The sequence below is a fragment of the Carex rostrata genome, chromosome 22, assembly GCF_964058835.1.
Source record: "Carex rostrata chromosome 22, lpCarRost1.2, whole genome shotgun sequence".
In the NCBI taxonomy this organism is placed as follows: Eukaryota; Viridiplantae; Streptophyta; class Magnoliopsida; order Poales; family Cyperaceae; genus Carex; species Carex rostrata.
Window position 1 is genome coordinate 4,255,987 of NC_135939.1, and position 13,878 is coordinate 4,269,864.

The 13,878-nt window shown below is 31.6% G+C and overlaps 1 protein-coding gene across 1 annotated transcript; it reads left to right on the forward strand.

Moving 5' to 3' along the window:
- Positions 1–3,899: 3,899 nt before the first annotated feature.
- On the forward strand, positions 3,900–8,331 carry LOC144573832 (cysteine proteinase 2-like). The gene is made up of 8 exons (XM_078323588.1): positions 3,900–4,241; positions 4,388–4,509; positions 4,609–4,724; positions 4,832–4,905; positions 6,068–6,332; positions 7,158–7,289; positions 7,718–7,853; positions 8,002–8,331. Exons 1-8 carry the CDS (start codon positions 4,054–4,056, stop codon positions 8,040–8,042), a joined length of 1,074 nt encoding a protein of 357 aa, XP_078179714.1. The 5' UTR covers positions 3,900–4,053; the 3' UTR covers positions 8,043–8,331.
- The last annotated feature ends 5,547 nt before the right edge of the window (positions 8,332–13,878 follow it).

Genomic DNA, 13,878 nt, shown 5'->3' on the forward strand with positions numbered 1-13,878 from the left:
TTGTATTTTTCTTATTAAAGAATCCGGTACACCACATTATTTTTTAAATATTATTTAAAAAAAATTAAACATGTGTCTCTTCATAGAGAAATTATAATTTCAAATCCATTTAATATTTTAAAGATATTTTAATTTTACATCACGCAATAAACCTTCAAAGTCAATTGTAATTAACAATTCCACAAAATTATTGAATACGCAATTAAGATCGAATTAAAAATTGATTTATATTTTTATAATAAATCTTATAATTATCATTATCAACATTTATAATTAATTTGTAACTAAAATGTGTATGTTCTAAGATAACAAATTGAGATCCCCCTGTTCCTCAATCAGAGTTCTAGGAGGTTGATATTTTATTATAAAAAACCTAATAAATACTTATTTTTCTTTATTAATATATCTGTCATATTTTATATCTTCATTTTCATATATATTATATTATATTATATATACATATATATACATATATTATATTATATATACAGAGAGTGGCTAAGCTCAAATCGTTTGTTCCTGGGCTCAGGAACAAACGATTGGGTTCTCCAATTTCCGAAGTTCAAACGGTCGATCCAAACCGTTAGATGTTTAATCTATATTAAAATGTGCTTGGAGACAAAATTTTATATTTTTTGGAATTTTTTTACTATTTATTAAGAGGGTTTGAAAGTCGCTGTTTTTTTATGGTGCAGAATTTTAATAAAAACAGCAACTTTCAAACCCTCTTAATAAATAGTAAAAAAATTCCAAAAAATATGAAATTTTGTCTCCAAGCACATTTTAATATAGATTAAACATCTAATGGTTTAGATCGGCCGTTTGAACTTCGGAAATTGGAGAACCCAATCGTTTGTTCCTGAGCCCAGGAACAAACGATTTGAGCTTAGCCATTCTCTATATATACATATACATATACATATACATATACATATATTATATTATTTTTTTTACGGCCGTAAAAAATCCGGCATGAAAAATGTTGATCCGGATTATTTGTAGCAGTCTTTCGAATAAATCAAATTATATAGTATTCCATCTATTTTTTAAAAAATATATTAAATATTTGTAATACTTCAATACAAAAAATAAATAAATTATAAATAAAAACTGAAAAAAAAATTTCCTAAATCCGAAATTTTTTTTTCCGGATTTAGCAAAAAAAAAAAATCCTAAATTCGGAAATTTTTTTTCCTGATTTAGAGTTTAATTCCGGAAATTTTTTTTCCGGAATGGGTAGATTTCGAAAACAACAACCGATTCGGATATTTTTTTAAATTTAATATAAAATTTGGATATTAATAAAAAATTCGGCATTAGCGCGCTCAAGTTGTTTTTCTATTTTAAGGGGAAATGTGGAGATCAAGGCTTCAGATTTAATTGATCATGACACCAGTGGTTTTTATTTTTTTTATATCTAGAGTTGTTATCACAATCCCTGTTGTAAAAAAAATAAAAATAAAATTATGCTTAGCGAATCAATTTTGTCAAGTGATTATTGATATGTGACCGAAGATGAAAATTTTATAGACAATTTGGCATCCATATTTTAATATGCACAAGTATTCATTTGCCGAACAAACATAAATTATTTACATACTTAAAAAAATAACACATGCTTTTTTTTTTATCTAAGAAATGATAAAATAGAAACTTAAACATCTGAAATAACTAATTGTAGCCAGCTTGAGAAAAGAGTGTGCACCTACTTATTTTTTGTTCTTTTTAATCATATATATTTTTTTTTAAATCCATCACTCGGTTAGAGGCAACAAAAAAAAAAATACTGCTCTCAACACCTATAGTCTACATTATAGTGACAATATGCGCGTTTAATTCGCGAATAATTTACGTATTAAACGTTTTTTTAACGTTTTCTAACTAAATTCTGAATAAAACGGAAAAAATGCATAATACGTTTTATTCGCGAATAAAACACGGGCCACAAATTATTCGTGAGAAAAATGCGAAATTTTTTTTATAGAATTTTTTTTGGGTTTTTGTTTGTTTTTCTTTTTGCTTCTTTATTGTACCGAATCATTCCCGAATTATACTGAAATTATTTCCGAATCACAAAATTTTGACCCCGCCAACCCGAACCCGAACTATTCATTTGTCACTATGGTGTACACATTTGTAAAACATTTACAATGCAAAAGACCAACCACTCAAAGAAGATCACATAAGTTTCTGCGGAAATACAATTACCTAGAGTCCGGCTAATTTGCTGCCGGCAGCATTTCTGTCCAAGGTGCTGCCGGACTTTTTTTTTATTTTGTGATGTCCAAACAACAAATTCAAAACGTTAGATGTTTAATCTATATTAAAATCTACTTGGAGACCAAATTCTACATTTTTTGAAATTTTTTTATTATTTATTAAGTTGGTTTGAAAACTGTTGTTTTCAATACTGCAGAAATTTACTGAAAACAACGGTTTTCAAACCAGCTTAATAAATAGTAAAAAAATTCCAAAAAATATAAAATTTAATCTCCAAGTAGATTTTAATATAGATTAAATATCTAACGGTTTGGATTTGTTGTTTAAACATCACAAAATAAAAAAAAAGCCCGGCAGCACCTTGGGCAGAAATGCTGCCGGCATCAAATTAGCTGGGTTCCAATTACCTAATATATTTAATTTGATAAAATATAAATTAAACTTTCAAGATCGTTAAGTATAATATTTAAAGATTTAAAACTTGCAAAATTTATTTCATTCAGGAACATATAAAAAAACCAAGCTTTCTGTAATAAAAAAATTAAGATTAAATAAAAAACGATTTCGCAACATATAAAAAAAACCAAGCTTTTTGGTTATTGAGCTACCGAACTTCTTTCCGCTTATTTAATAACCGGACCTTTGGTCTATTTTCGCTTATTCAATAAGCGGGCATTTTTCTCATTTTCGGACATTGGGTGAGCGGAAAGAAATTGAAAATCCAGTTGTTGAGTAATCGGATTGGATATTTTCCGAGATTCGTTCAAAAATTGGGTATATCTCATAATTTCATTTTATTTTTGGATATTTATAAAAATTTCGGTAAAGAAACATTAAAATTCGAAAAATAATGAAATATGGATATCTAAAACTAAAAGAGTAAATACTAACATTAAATGATGCATGTGACATATAGTTTTTATAAACCTGAGATCATAAAAATGGAAGTCTAGATGAAGAGGACATGACATGAACATCAGAACATGCAACATCGTGGAAAATTAAACGCATTAGGTGGCTAATCAATAAGGAAATAAATCTGCTGCTCCTTTGGGATAACATGAAACTATTATTCTTCATTTAGCCATTTAAATTTTTTCATGTGTCTATCTCAATAAAAAATACTTTATCATACACGAATCTCAACAAAATTAAACGGTCGGATGAGAAATAACAGGGTCCTATTTTATCCCAAAGGAATAACAACATATTTATTTCCGCTAACGAAATAGTTTGGAGTGCGTATCCTCTGAGATATCTCATATTTTGCGTGACTGACGTGTCCGGTGCTTATTCGGGGTGATATAGAGGGTCCGAATTATTTGAGCTTTATGATTTGCACATAATATATTGCAACGGTTGAAATTTTTCAAAAAGTCACGCAAAATATGAGATATCTCAAAGGATGCCATGTCTGTTCGAATTCGTATCCTCTACTTTAACTCAAAAGGAATTTTTTGAGTTAATAAATATCTACCATCTGATCTGCTTCAAGATTCATATAAACTAGATTCGTATTAATATTAAAAAAATTATATTATAGAAAAAAGCCGAATTAACTCTGTTTAAAATTGATATGTATTAACTCAAAAATTACCTTTTGTGTTAATTCAGAGGATACGAATTCTGCTCGTTCCACGTTGCAGGGTTATATTTGGAATTAAATATCCCTCCAATCAAGATCGCGCATCTGATAAGCGTCACCAGCTGCGTCACTCGCCAAATCGCACCTTTCACTAATAAAAGACCTCAACTCAACCAATCCAGCGCGATCTCTCTCTCGGTCTTAAGTCTTAACTCTCCATTACAGCATTACTCCAACAAATCAGGACCATGGATCGCCTCCTCTTCCTCCTCTCCCTGGCTCTTCTCTGCTCCTCCGCCGCTTGGGCTGGATCCTCCTTCGACGAATCTAACACTATCCGCTCTGTCACCGACCGGGTTGACTCCCTCGAATCCACTCTTTTCTCCGTGCTCGGTCAAACCCGCCATGCTGTTCGCTTCACCCGCTTTGCTATCAAGTAAGAAGCGCAATCCAGTTAACCTATGTTGTGTTTATAACAAATTTATGCAATTTTCTGGCAACGGTTTTGGTACTGTAGCGGATTAGCTATGGACCAGAACGGTAATTCTGTTCTGAAATATACGATACTATGATTTCCATTAGGTATGGCAAGAGGTACGACAGCGTTGAAGAGATACAGAAGAGATTCAACATCTTTGTGGATAGTTTGAAGTTGATCAGATCAACCAATAGGAAGGGTTTATCATATAAGCTTGGGATTACCAGTAAGTATTTTTTTGTACAAGTCCCAGGAAAAGTCCTTAACGGTTGATTAACTTATTGTTCTGACTGGGTTAATCATGACTGTTGGATTTGTCACGCAGAGTTTGCGGATATGAGCTGGGAGGAGTTCAAAGCCAGTAAGCTTGGCGCGGCTCAGAATTGCTCAGCTACACTCAAGGGCAGTCATATAATGACTGAAGAAGCTTTACCCGAGACTGTAAGATACTTATTTGATATGATTTATTTTGAGTGAATCGAGTTCCTTTTTTATGGAAATTGTTTTTTCCAAAAAGTGATTTTTTTTTTGTTTGTTTATTTTTTCAGAAAGATTGGAGGGAGGCAGGGATTGTAAGCCCTGTGAAGAACCAGGGCAGTTGTGGATCTTGCTGGACTTTTAGGTAAGATTCTTTTCTTTGAAAGAAAAAAAAGTTGATTCTGATTTTTTTTATGTGGTTGTCAGAAGTTTCCATTTCTAAAGGGCCTTTCCTAATTAATGTCAATGATCAGTTCCTAATTAGATATTAAGTGTGCGAATTTGTCCAAATCAGTCTAAACTATTTAGTTATCTTATCGGGAATACAGCTTTTTAACTAAAAGTTCACAGAACATATGCACTTTCAAAGGATTGGATCTCCTCAAATACAGTGATGTAGTGACCTGAGATCCATTGGATTCGCCACCACATGGGCTAGACAGCTGAACCCTTTTATGTGCAGTATGTTCGAGCTAATGTGCAAGCTAATTTTGTAGCTGTATGGGAAAAAATTGGGTTCTCTAGTTACTGAGCACCTTCACAAGTGATTTCCATTCCCTTTTTTTAATCCTATTCCAAAAGTAGTATCCAATTTTTAGCAAATCTGCTACATCAAGGCAAAGATGAGAAACCCTTGCGGCTCTATTTTTGATATCTCGTCTCAGGACAGCAAAATTCTAGATAGCTACTCTATTTGACTTGTGGATTTTCTATGTTCATTGAGTCTGTTATTGCATAGGTACGAGACTATTGGTTTATTTTAGAGAGGTCCTGTGAAAAAGTGCTAAACCTAGGCCTTTTCTACTGAAAAGTTACAAACAAAATCAAGAAATAATAGGAGATGAATCTTTCTGAGTATTAGTTACTACAGCAACAAGAATCTCATATTAGTCATGCTGTCACTTAAAAGGGACTACTTCCAACCAACATATTAAAAGACAAAAAAAGAAGAAGATAAATCCCACAATAATATCCAGCGGGTATAAAGTAACAGAAGTACATTAAGAAAATGTACATTTGGATAAATGACAGACAAGTAAACTTACAACGGTGGAGTTAAGTAAAAAGGAACAAGTACACCAGAAAATCTGGGTTATTCCTGACCACACTTGGCATTTGTAATCCCCTCCAAGATATAAGTATCAACTGAGTTTTCCTTATGCCCACAGGCTTCACCTATAAAAAAAAAATGATTTTTTTTTTTTTGAGACTAGCCTTTTTATAACATAATTAATTACAACATAAACCATGTCCTGGCAAAATGATGTTCCCATAACTGACAATCTCTCTGGCATATAACTAAATAGCACAACCGGTGCACTGGAGGCCGCATACACACAGGCAACAGGGAAGCGTGTCTCTTTGTCAGAGCAGCAGCTTGTGGATTGTGCGCAAGCCTTCAATAACTTTGGTTGCAACGGCGGTCTCCCATCTCAGGCCTTTGAGTACATCAAGTATAATGGTGGGCTCGACACTGAGGAGGCTTACCCTTACAAAGGCGTCAATGAGCTATGCCATTTTGAGCCCAATAGTGTTGGCGTTAAAGTGGCTGATTCCGTCAACATTACCTTGGTTAGTCTTCCTGTCTTTCCACACATCTTTTGTCTTGAACTTTTTAAGTGTAAGGTATTGTTCTTTGCAAGGAGTTAGAGATTTGGTTGTCTGTACGGGTTTCTGTTAATTTTGGTGGTCTGCACGGGTTCGGGTTCAGGTTAATATGGGTATGACTGATTAGTTCGGTTTGGTCTTGATGGAATTTGGGTGTAGATTTGACTCAGGGCTCTTTTTGGGTTTGGGTTTTACTCTTAAGAATATCTGTTTGGACTTGTGGGTTAAAGTTTTTGTCAGGTTTTATTTGCTTATCTTAATTTGGGTTTTCCGGTTTGGGTTGCTCTGAGTCAGATCTGACTGCAGGTCCACTGAACTAGTTTCAGGTTGGGTTCAGATTTCAGTTTGCTGACTCGTTACACCTTTTTGGGTCTTAGGAAGGTTTATGTTTTCATATGTACATACCCAGCTCCATCATTAGACAAGATAATGTCAAAATCAAGCAAATGGATGTGTTAATAGTTAATTCTATGTGCCTAATTTTTTGACATGTAACAGTCCCAGAATCTTCTTTGTTCTATTTGTTACTTTATTTATTCTCTTTATATTGCTTAATTTGGTTCTTTCGTGAAACTGAGTGTGTAACTTAATAGAAGCTCACTATAGTATTTTGATGGAGCCAGTACCAGATGACATGTACAGGTCAAGTATGGTACTGGTATCTATCATGGGACTCAATTGTAGTAAGTGATTCTGGATTTGAGTTTCTTTTAATCTAAAAGTGTATCATGAACTTAAAAAAAAAGAAACCATAAGTCTTTGTTTGATTAAATTTATTTTGATCCATAGGGTGCTGAAGATGAACTGAAGCATGCTGTTGGGCTGGTTCGTCCAGTTAGTGTTGCATTTCAAGTTATAAATGGTTTCAAACTTTACACAAGTGGAGTTTTTACAAGTGATCATTGTGGTAGTACTCCAATGGTAAGTCATAAAAATATAAATTTAAAATAGCCTATTGTTTACACGTGATTTACACTACCCTTGCTGTACAAACAAACTAGGTCATATTAACCACAGGATCTACCTACAAGTATTGGGAATAATCTCATTAATGGAGAAGTTTCATGTTCTCACCTATAATTTTTTGAAATATCATGGGTAACCCTACAACATGAGCAATGACTCGGAAAAATCAATACCTCTTCTCTCAATCTTTCTCCCTCGGTTTATGTGGTGAATGGTGGTTGAAGAAAAAGGCAGAAATGAAATTTGTTCTTCTTAGACTTTCAAAACAAGCCGTGAATTCCCAAGTAAAAATTAGATGCCAAGTCATTCATGCACATAACTTGTTGCATTTAAGATCAGAATGATGCAAACAGTTTTCATTATGTTACGGTGTGTGCCTGTAGGATGTGAATCATGCTGTGCTGGCAGTTGGATATGGGGTAGAAGACGGGATCCCTTACTGGTTGATAAAAAATTCATGGGGAGCTGATTGGGGTGCAGATGGTTACTTCAAGATGGAACTCGGGAAGAACATGTGCGGTGAGTACTCTCTTTCCTAGCTAGCTCTACCAAAATTTGATGCGAACATAGTAAACAATACACAACCATTAACAAAGTGATTCCATATATACTTATCTTTCATTTAATCAGACATTTTTTATATAGCAACTCATTTTGATTTATATAGGTGTTGCTACTTGCGCTTCCTACCCTATTGTCGAGGCATAGAGGAGGTACATGAAGGTGCATGTACATGCAAGTGTCACTTGTATTCAATAGGTGCTGGTGCGGGTTGTACCACATGTACCTGCACCACTTGGAATGTACAAATAATTTGTGTTTGTTATGTAGAAAAAATTAAATTAAAGAAGTCAGGCATTTGGACTCAGAATATATGAACAACAACAAACTACGGTGATGCATTGTGGTGTAAAATTCCAATCTATTACTCTGCATATATTGAATTGTATTTGTACTTTGATCAATTTATATGATGTCCATGGTGATAGTTTTCAAATCATCCTTTTCTGTTTTTTTTTTTATTGAGAAATAAAACCAAGGTTATTATGACTTTTTCTTAGACCTGAAAAATAACAATATCCTTTTTTCTTTTCAATTGTATAATACTTTATGGATCTCTTCAAACATAATAATCTTTCGCGAACTCATTCTAGTAATTTGTGGGTTCAATTGACGATAAAATAATGCTAATTATACCCATATTAATGTGTTAATACACAACGAGGAATGTTTCTAATTATATATATATATATATATAGAGATGGGCTATGGTGCATTGCAATGCATAGACCATGGTGTGCATTGGACCATAAATCACCGATTCAAAGTCCAAATGACCGATCCAAACCGTTCATCTTGTTCTCCATATTAATATGTGCTTGGAGACCAAATTTTACATTTTTTGGAATTTTTTTACTATTTATTAAGCCACTTTGAAAATCGCTGATCCAACGGTGACTGTTTGGAACAGTAAAATCAGAAGCCACCGTTGGATCAGCGATTTTCAAAGTGGCTTAATAAATAGTAAAAAAATTCCAAAAAATGTAAAATTTGGTCTCCAAGCACATATTAATATGGAGAACAAGATGAACGGTTTGGATCGGTCATTTGGACTTTGAATCAGTGATTTATGGTCCAATGCACACCATGGCCTATGCATTGCAATGCACCATAGCCCATCTCTCTCTCTCTCTCTCTATATATATATATATATATATATATATATATATATAGATAGATAGATAGGCTAATGTGCTTCCGGTAGCATATGGGCCAAAATGCTACCGGTCCAAATTTGAAATTTCAAAATCCAAAAAGTCGATCTGAACAGTTCATCTTGTTCTCCATATTAATATGTGCTTGGAGACCAAATTTTACATTTTTCTGAAATTTTTTACTATTTATTAAGCCACTTTGAAAATCGCTGATCCAACGGTTTTACTGTTTTGTTAAGCCACTGTTGGATCAGCGATTTTCAAAGTGGCTTAATAAATAGTAAAAAATTTCAGAAAAATGTAAAATTTGGTTTCCAAGCACATATTAATATGGAGAACAAGATGAACGGTTCAGATCGACTTTTTGAATTTTGAAATTTCAAATTTGGACCGGTAGCACTTCGGCCCATATGCTACCGGAAAAACATTAGCCTATCTATCTATATATATATATATATATTTAATTGCAAATTACAAGTACTAACGTGTTTACTGCAAATAGAGATATAAAAATTGAATAGTCGTTTTGCAAGTAAGCTAGCTAGTAATTATAACTTTAATAAAATATCATTAATGGGGGTGATTCATTTTTTGTTCCTTCGTTGGTCTTCAAATTTTAATTTTACCGCTAATTGATCCTTAAAAACTTTTTTAAAAGATGAAATTTCATTTCTCCTCAATAAACGTGGTACATTTTCTGAATAAAAAAAACTCAAGTCCCTTAGCTTCTCTTAAAATAATCAAGTTAGTCCAGGTGTTAACTCCCAAATGAACTAACTTATATTCTTCTTTGAAAAGTGAGCTGATATATATATTTTTTTTAAAGTTCAAGATCAAATTCTGAATTTTCCTTTATTAATATAATAATAATAATAATTACTTTTAGCTCTAAATATTGATGCGTTAATTTACAAGTAATGTCGATATATGTTGTCAAAGTGTCAGTACCTTACCTAAAGTCATATTCATATTCAGTACATACAGCTACAGACTTCCTAATCAGCCCTTTGTTTTTAGTTTACCTTTTTACCCTTGTTTTAAGTTAAATTCATTTTCTGTTTTTAGGCTCAACTGTTTTTAGCATTCACAACCTTTCTTCTTTTGAGTTTATCTTTATTTACTTCTGTTTTTAAATTTTTAAGGATACAAACTTTATAACCCCATTTTATAAATGAAAATTAGTGCATGACCCTTATTTTTTCTCAAAAAATAAAATAAAAACGATATATATTACTTTCCGTAAAAATTCATGTAAATTAAGGTTTATGATGTACGCTCTAATTTCTTTAAAAGATAATTTTTTTATTAAATTAATTAGAGATGTTATTTTTTAAAATATATGGTTGGAAAGGTTTAAATACAGGACTTAGCAGTCTCTTAGATCATTTGAAGCTAAAATAATAAGCTTAATTAGTTTTTAGTGTAATACTAAAGAAAACTGAAGATGCCATCCCTAGGCGGTAAAAATAATAAGCTAAAATACCTCAATATATAGAGGGACTTTCTTTGTAAGTAGACCAAGAAGAGAGGGTAGAGAAAGAAAAACTTGACATGACATGACTAATACGTTGTGATTTGATCATGTCACGCGTAACGTAATGTGATATGACTAATATGTTGTGATTTTGATGTGATTAATTTTTTTTTTTTTACGTAACGTGACTAAAATAGTAAATGACAACTACATCAAGCGAATAGTTATATCATAGAAAATAATAACAAAATGTATAAAAAATAAGAAATTTTAAAGAATATATTATAATTAAGAAATAATGTTAAAAACAATTGATCACGTGACATGATTAAGAGAGTGGTGAACAATCATATGACATGACACACGAGTCACGTCACGTGATCAACACACATACCGTAACTATACGACTAATTTCCTTTTCTAAGAGGTGCCATTCTAAGCGTGGAAATTCTCAATACTTAAATGTGTTGATTTGTTTTTTCTTTTAGTTGCGATTAGGGATGTCAATAAATACGATACAGGTTGAGATATTTTTATATCTATACCCGTATAAAATTAATTTTATCTATATTTTATCTCTTACTAGTTAAGTATTAGTTTTACTTATAGTTTACCTTTGTCTATTAAAATAACCATTAACGAAATAATGGATAATTGTTGAATAAATTGATGGTTTATATTATTCAATTAAAAATATAACAAATAAATAAATGTATTGAACACATCATGTACGCAATATGATAAAATATACAACTTTTTTTTTATCCCATTATTTTAAAATATATAAATTATTAATAAAATAATGTAAAATATGGTATAAATCAATTTTGTCATAAATTACTATTAAAAAAACTATATAAAATATTTGATAAATCAATTTTATTATAAATGACTAAATACAAAATATTTTATAAATCAATCTAATCATAATTATAAAAATATATTATATGTAGAAACAAAATATTATCATATATAATTTAATATTTAATAATTAAAAATAGTTCTTGTTCATATTCTTAACCCGGATAAGCTCACAAATTTTTTTTTTTAGCTCATCATATCTATTAAATTGCTTATCCATAAATACGATAGGAATAAAGTTTTTGTTGACACTTAGTTGTGATTTTGCAACTTTTGTTTGGTTTTAGTTGGATTGTAGAATGAACTATTTGTTTGAAACTTTTGCTATCGGCAGATGGATTAAGTCATTTTTAAGTTTAGATCTAGGAATTTTTTTTTCCCAACCAGATTTGTTTAGATCTAGGGTTAAGTCAATGCAGAATAAACTATTTGTTTGAAATTTTTGGCGCCGACTTGTTCTTTGTTTTTTTCCTTTTCTTTTTTTGTGGCTCTAAAAGGTCCCGTACTCCCGTGGCAGATTTGATCTTCTATAAGAGCCTGTTCGGCCGACAAATAGGAATGGGCTTGGGCACGGGAATTGAACTGAAAAACATTGTTTTCGTGGGAAAAAAAAAATTCAATTGAACTGAATTTTTTTTTCCCACGTGAACAGTGATTCGTTCGAACAGGTAAAGGAGTTTCAAAATTGTACCTTGGGTGGGGAACCCAAATGCTATTTGGTGATGTTGGTGCTCTGAAATCTGAATCACAGTCACAAATGAATAGTTTGGATTTGATTTAGCGGGATCAAAAGTTCGTGATTCGGATAGAATTTAGATATAATTTAGAAATGATTTGGTACAAAGGAAGCAAAAAAAAAAATCATGTTTTTTTTTTGCGTTTTTCTGATGAATAATTAGTGATTTACGTTTTATTTGCAAATAAAATGATTATACGTTTTTTGCGTTTTATTCAGAGTTCGGTTCAGAAACGTAAAAAAAATTAATAAAACGCGAATTATTCGCTAATTTATCGCGGATATTGGTACGATGCTGTGAATAGAAATTTGTTGTTTAATCAATGATAGAACTTGCATTAAATTTTATTATTCTTCAAGTATAATATATATTACATTTCACTTATCGGATTTTAAAAGTAGAAATTATTTTCAACGGTTTTCAAACTGATTGAACTATCTGTTGTCACGCATCTTAACCTTTCATTACAATATTAAAATTAACCTCACAAATTAATATTGGTGAATTGTAGAGAAAAAAATAGTTTAAAATTGGTGAAGACATAATTGTTAAATTAATTATATATTAGTAGAGGGTATGTCGCGATTGTTTAAAAAGTACATTTGAATTCTAAATCTTCTATTTGGTGATATGATAATTGTATTTTTGAATAATAGTGGAGAAATTCATTAATTTTTATTAAAACTATATTCTACGAGCGGATCTAGAATTTTCGTTAGGGGGCAAAAAAATATTGAATCGGATTTAAACCTATTAACTAATTGGATACTCAATGAAAAAATAATACTTTGACTTATATTTTTCAAAACTCTGACTTGTAATTTCTGATGCTTTAACTTATAATTCTAATTATCAATTATAATACTAAATTTAACTCGAATTACAAATCAAACATCCAGAGGGGGACAAAAATTTTTCTAGAGAGAGACAAAGTCAATAAGTACTAATAAATCACCAGTAAAACTCAAAATTCAGGAGGAGGCGACTGCCCCCTCCTCCTTGTTACATGCTGAATCTGCCCCTGACTATATAGAAGTATCTTCCATAACTAGAAAGAGGCTAGTTCCAGAGGAACGTGATATGACAATTGTAAGTAACAGTTTCAGTAAAATAAATAAATTTTAAAGTAGATTTCAGAGAAGTGAAAATTCTAAGGATGTAAAATTGAAAAAGAATAATATAAATAGAATATGTTGCTATATTTATCGAATATCAGAACTGAAATTGATTAAATGATTAATGTGCGAATAAATCATTTTTTACAACTATAATCAATTGTCAAAATAGAAATGTTACTAATGATAAGCAACAAATTAAACCTGTCCCATCCTAAATTTATGATCCAAATCATTCACAAATTTTGTTCATAAATCATTCATGAAGAGTACAAGTCCGGAAACCCCTCAGTCCCTCACAGGCTCACACATTTAATAAGCTTATAATTCTATTTCTCTGTTTTTTGTTTCTGTAACAGTTTCGCACAGCGGGTCATTATGGCAATTTTGAATACGGTACATAAAATCACTACACGCTTGGCTCCCCGGGATCCATCCACAGAGTACATAAGTCTCCCTCTCTAATTATAGTTTCCGAGCAGAACTTAGGAGTAAAGGTTTGAACAGAGAAGTTTTGGCTTCATGCAGCGCACAGACTTTATAATCAAAACAGTGCTGCATATGGTTCGTGCGCTGCATGAAGCTAAAACTACTCTGTTAAAATCATTACCCGAACTTAGCGGTGAACCGTGTAAGTCAGTT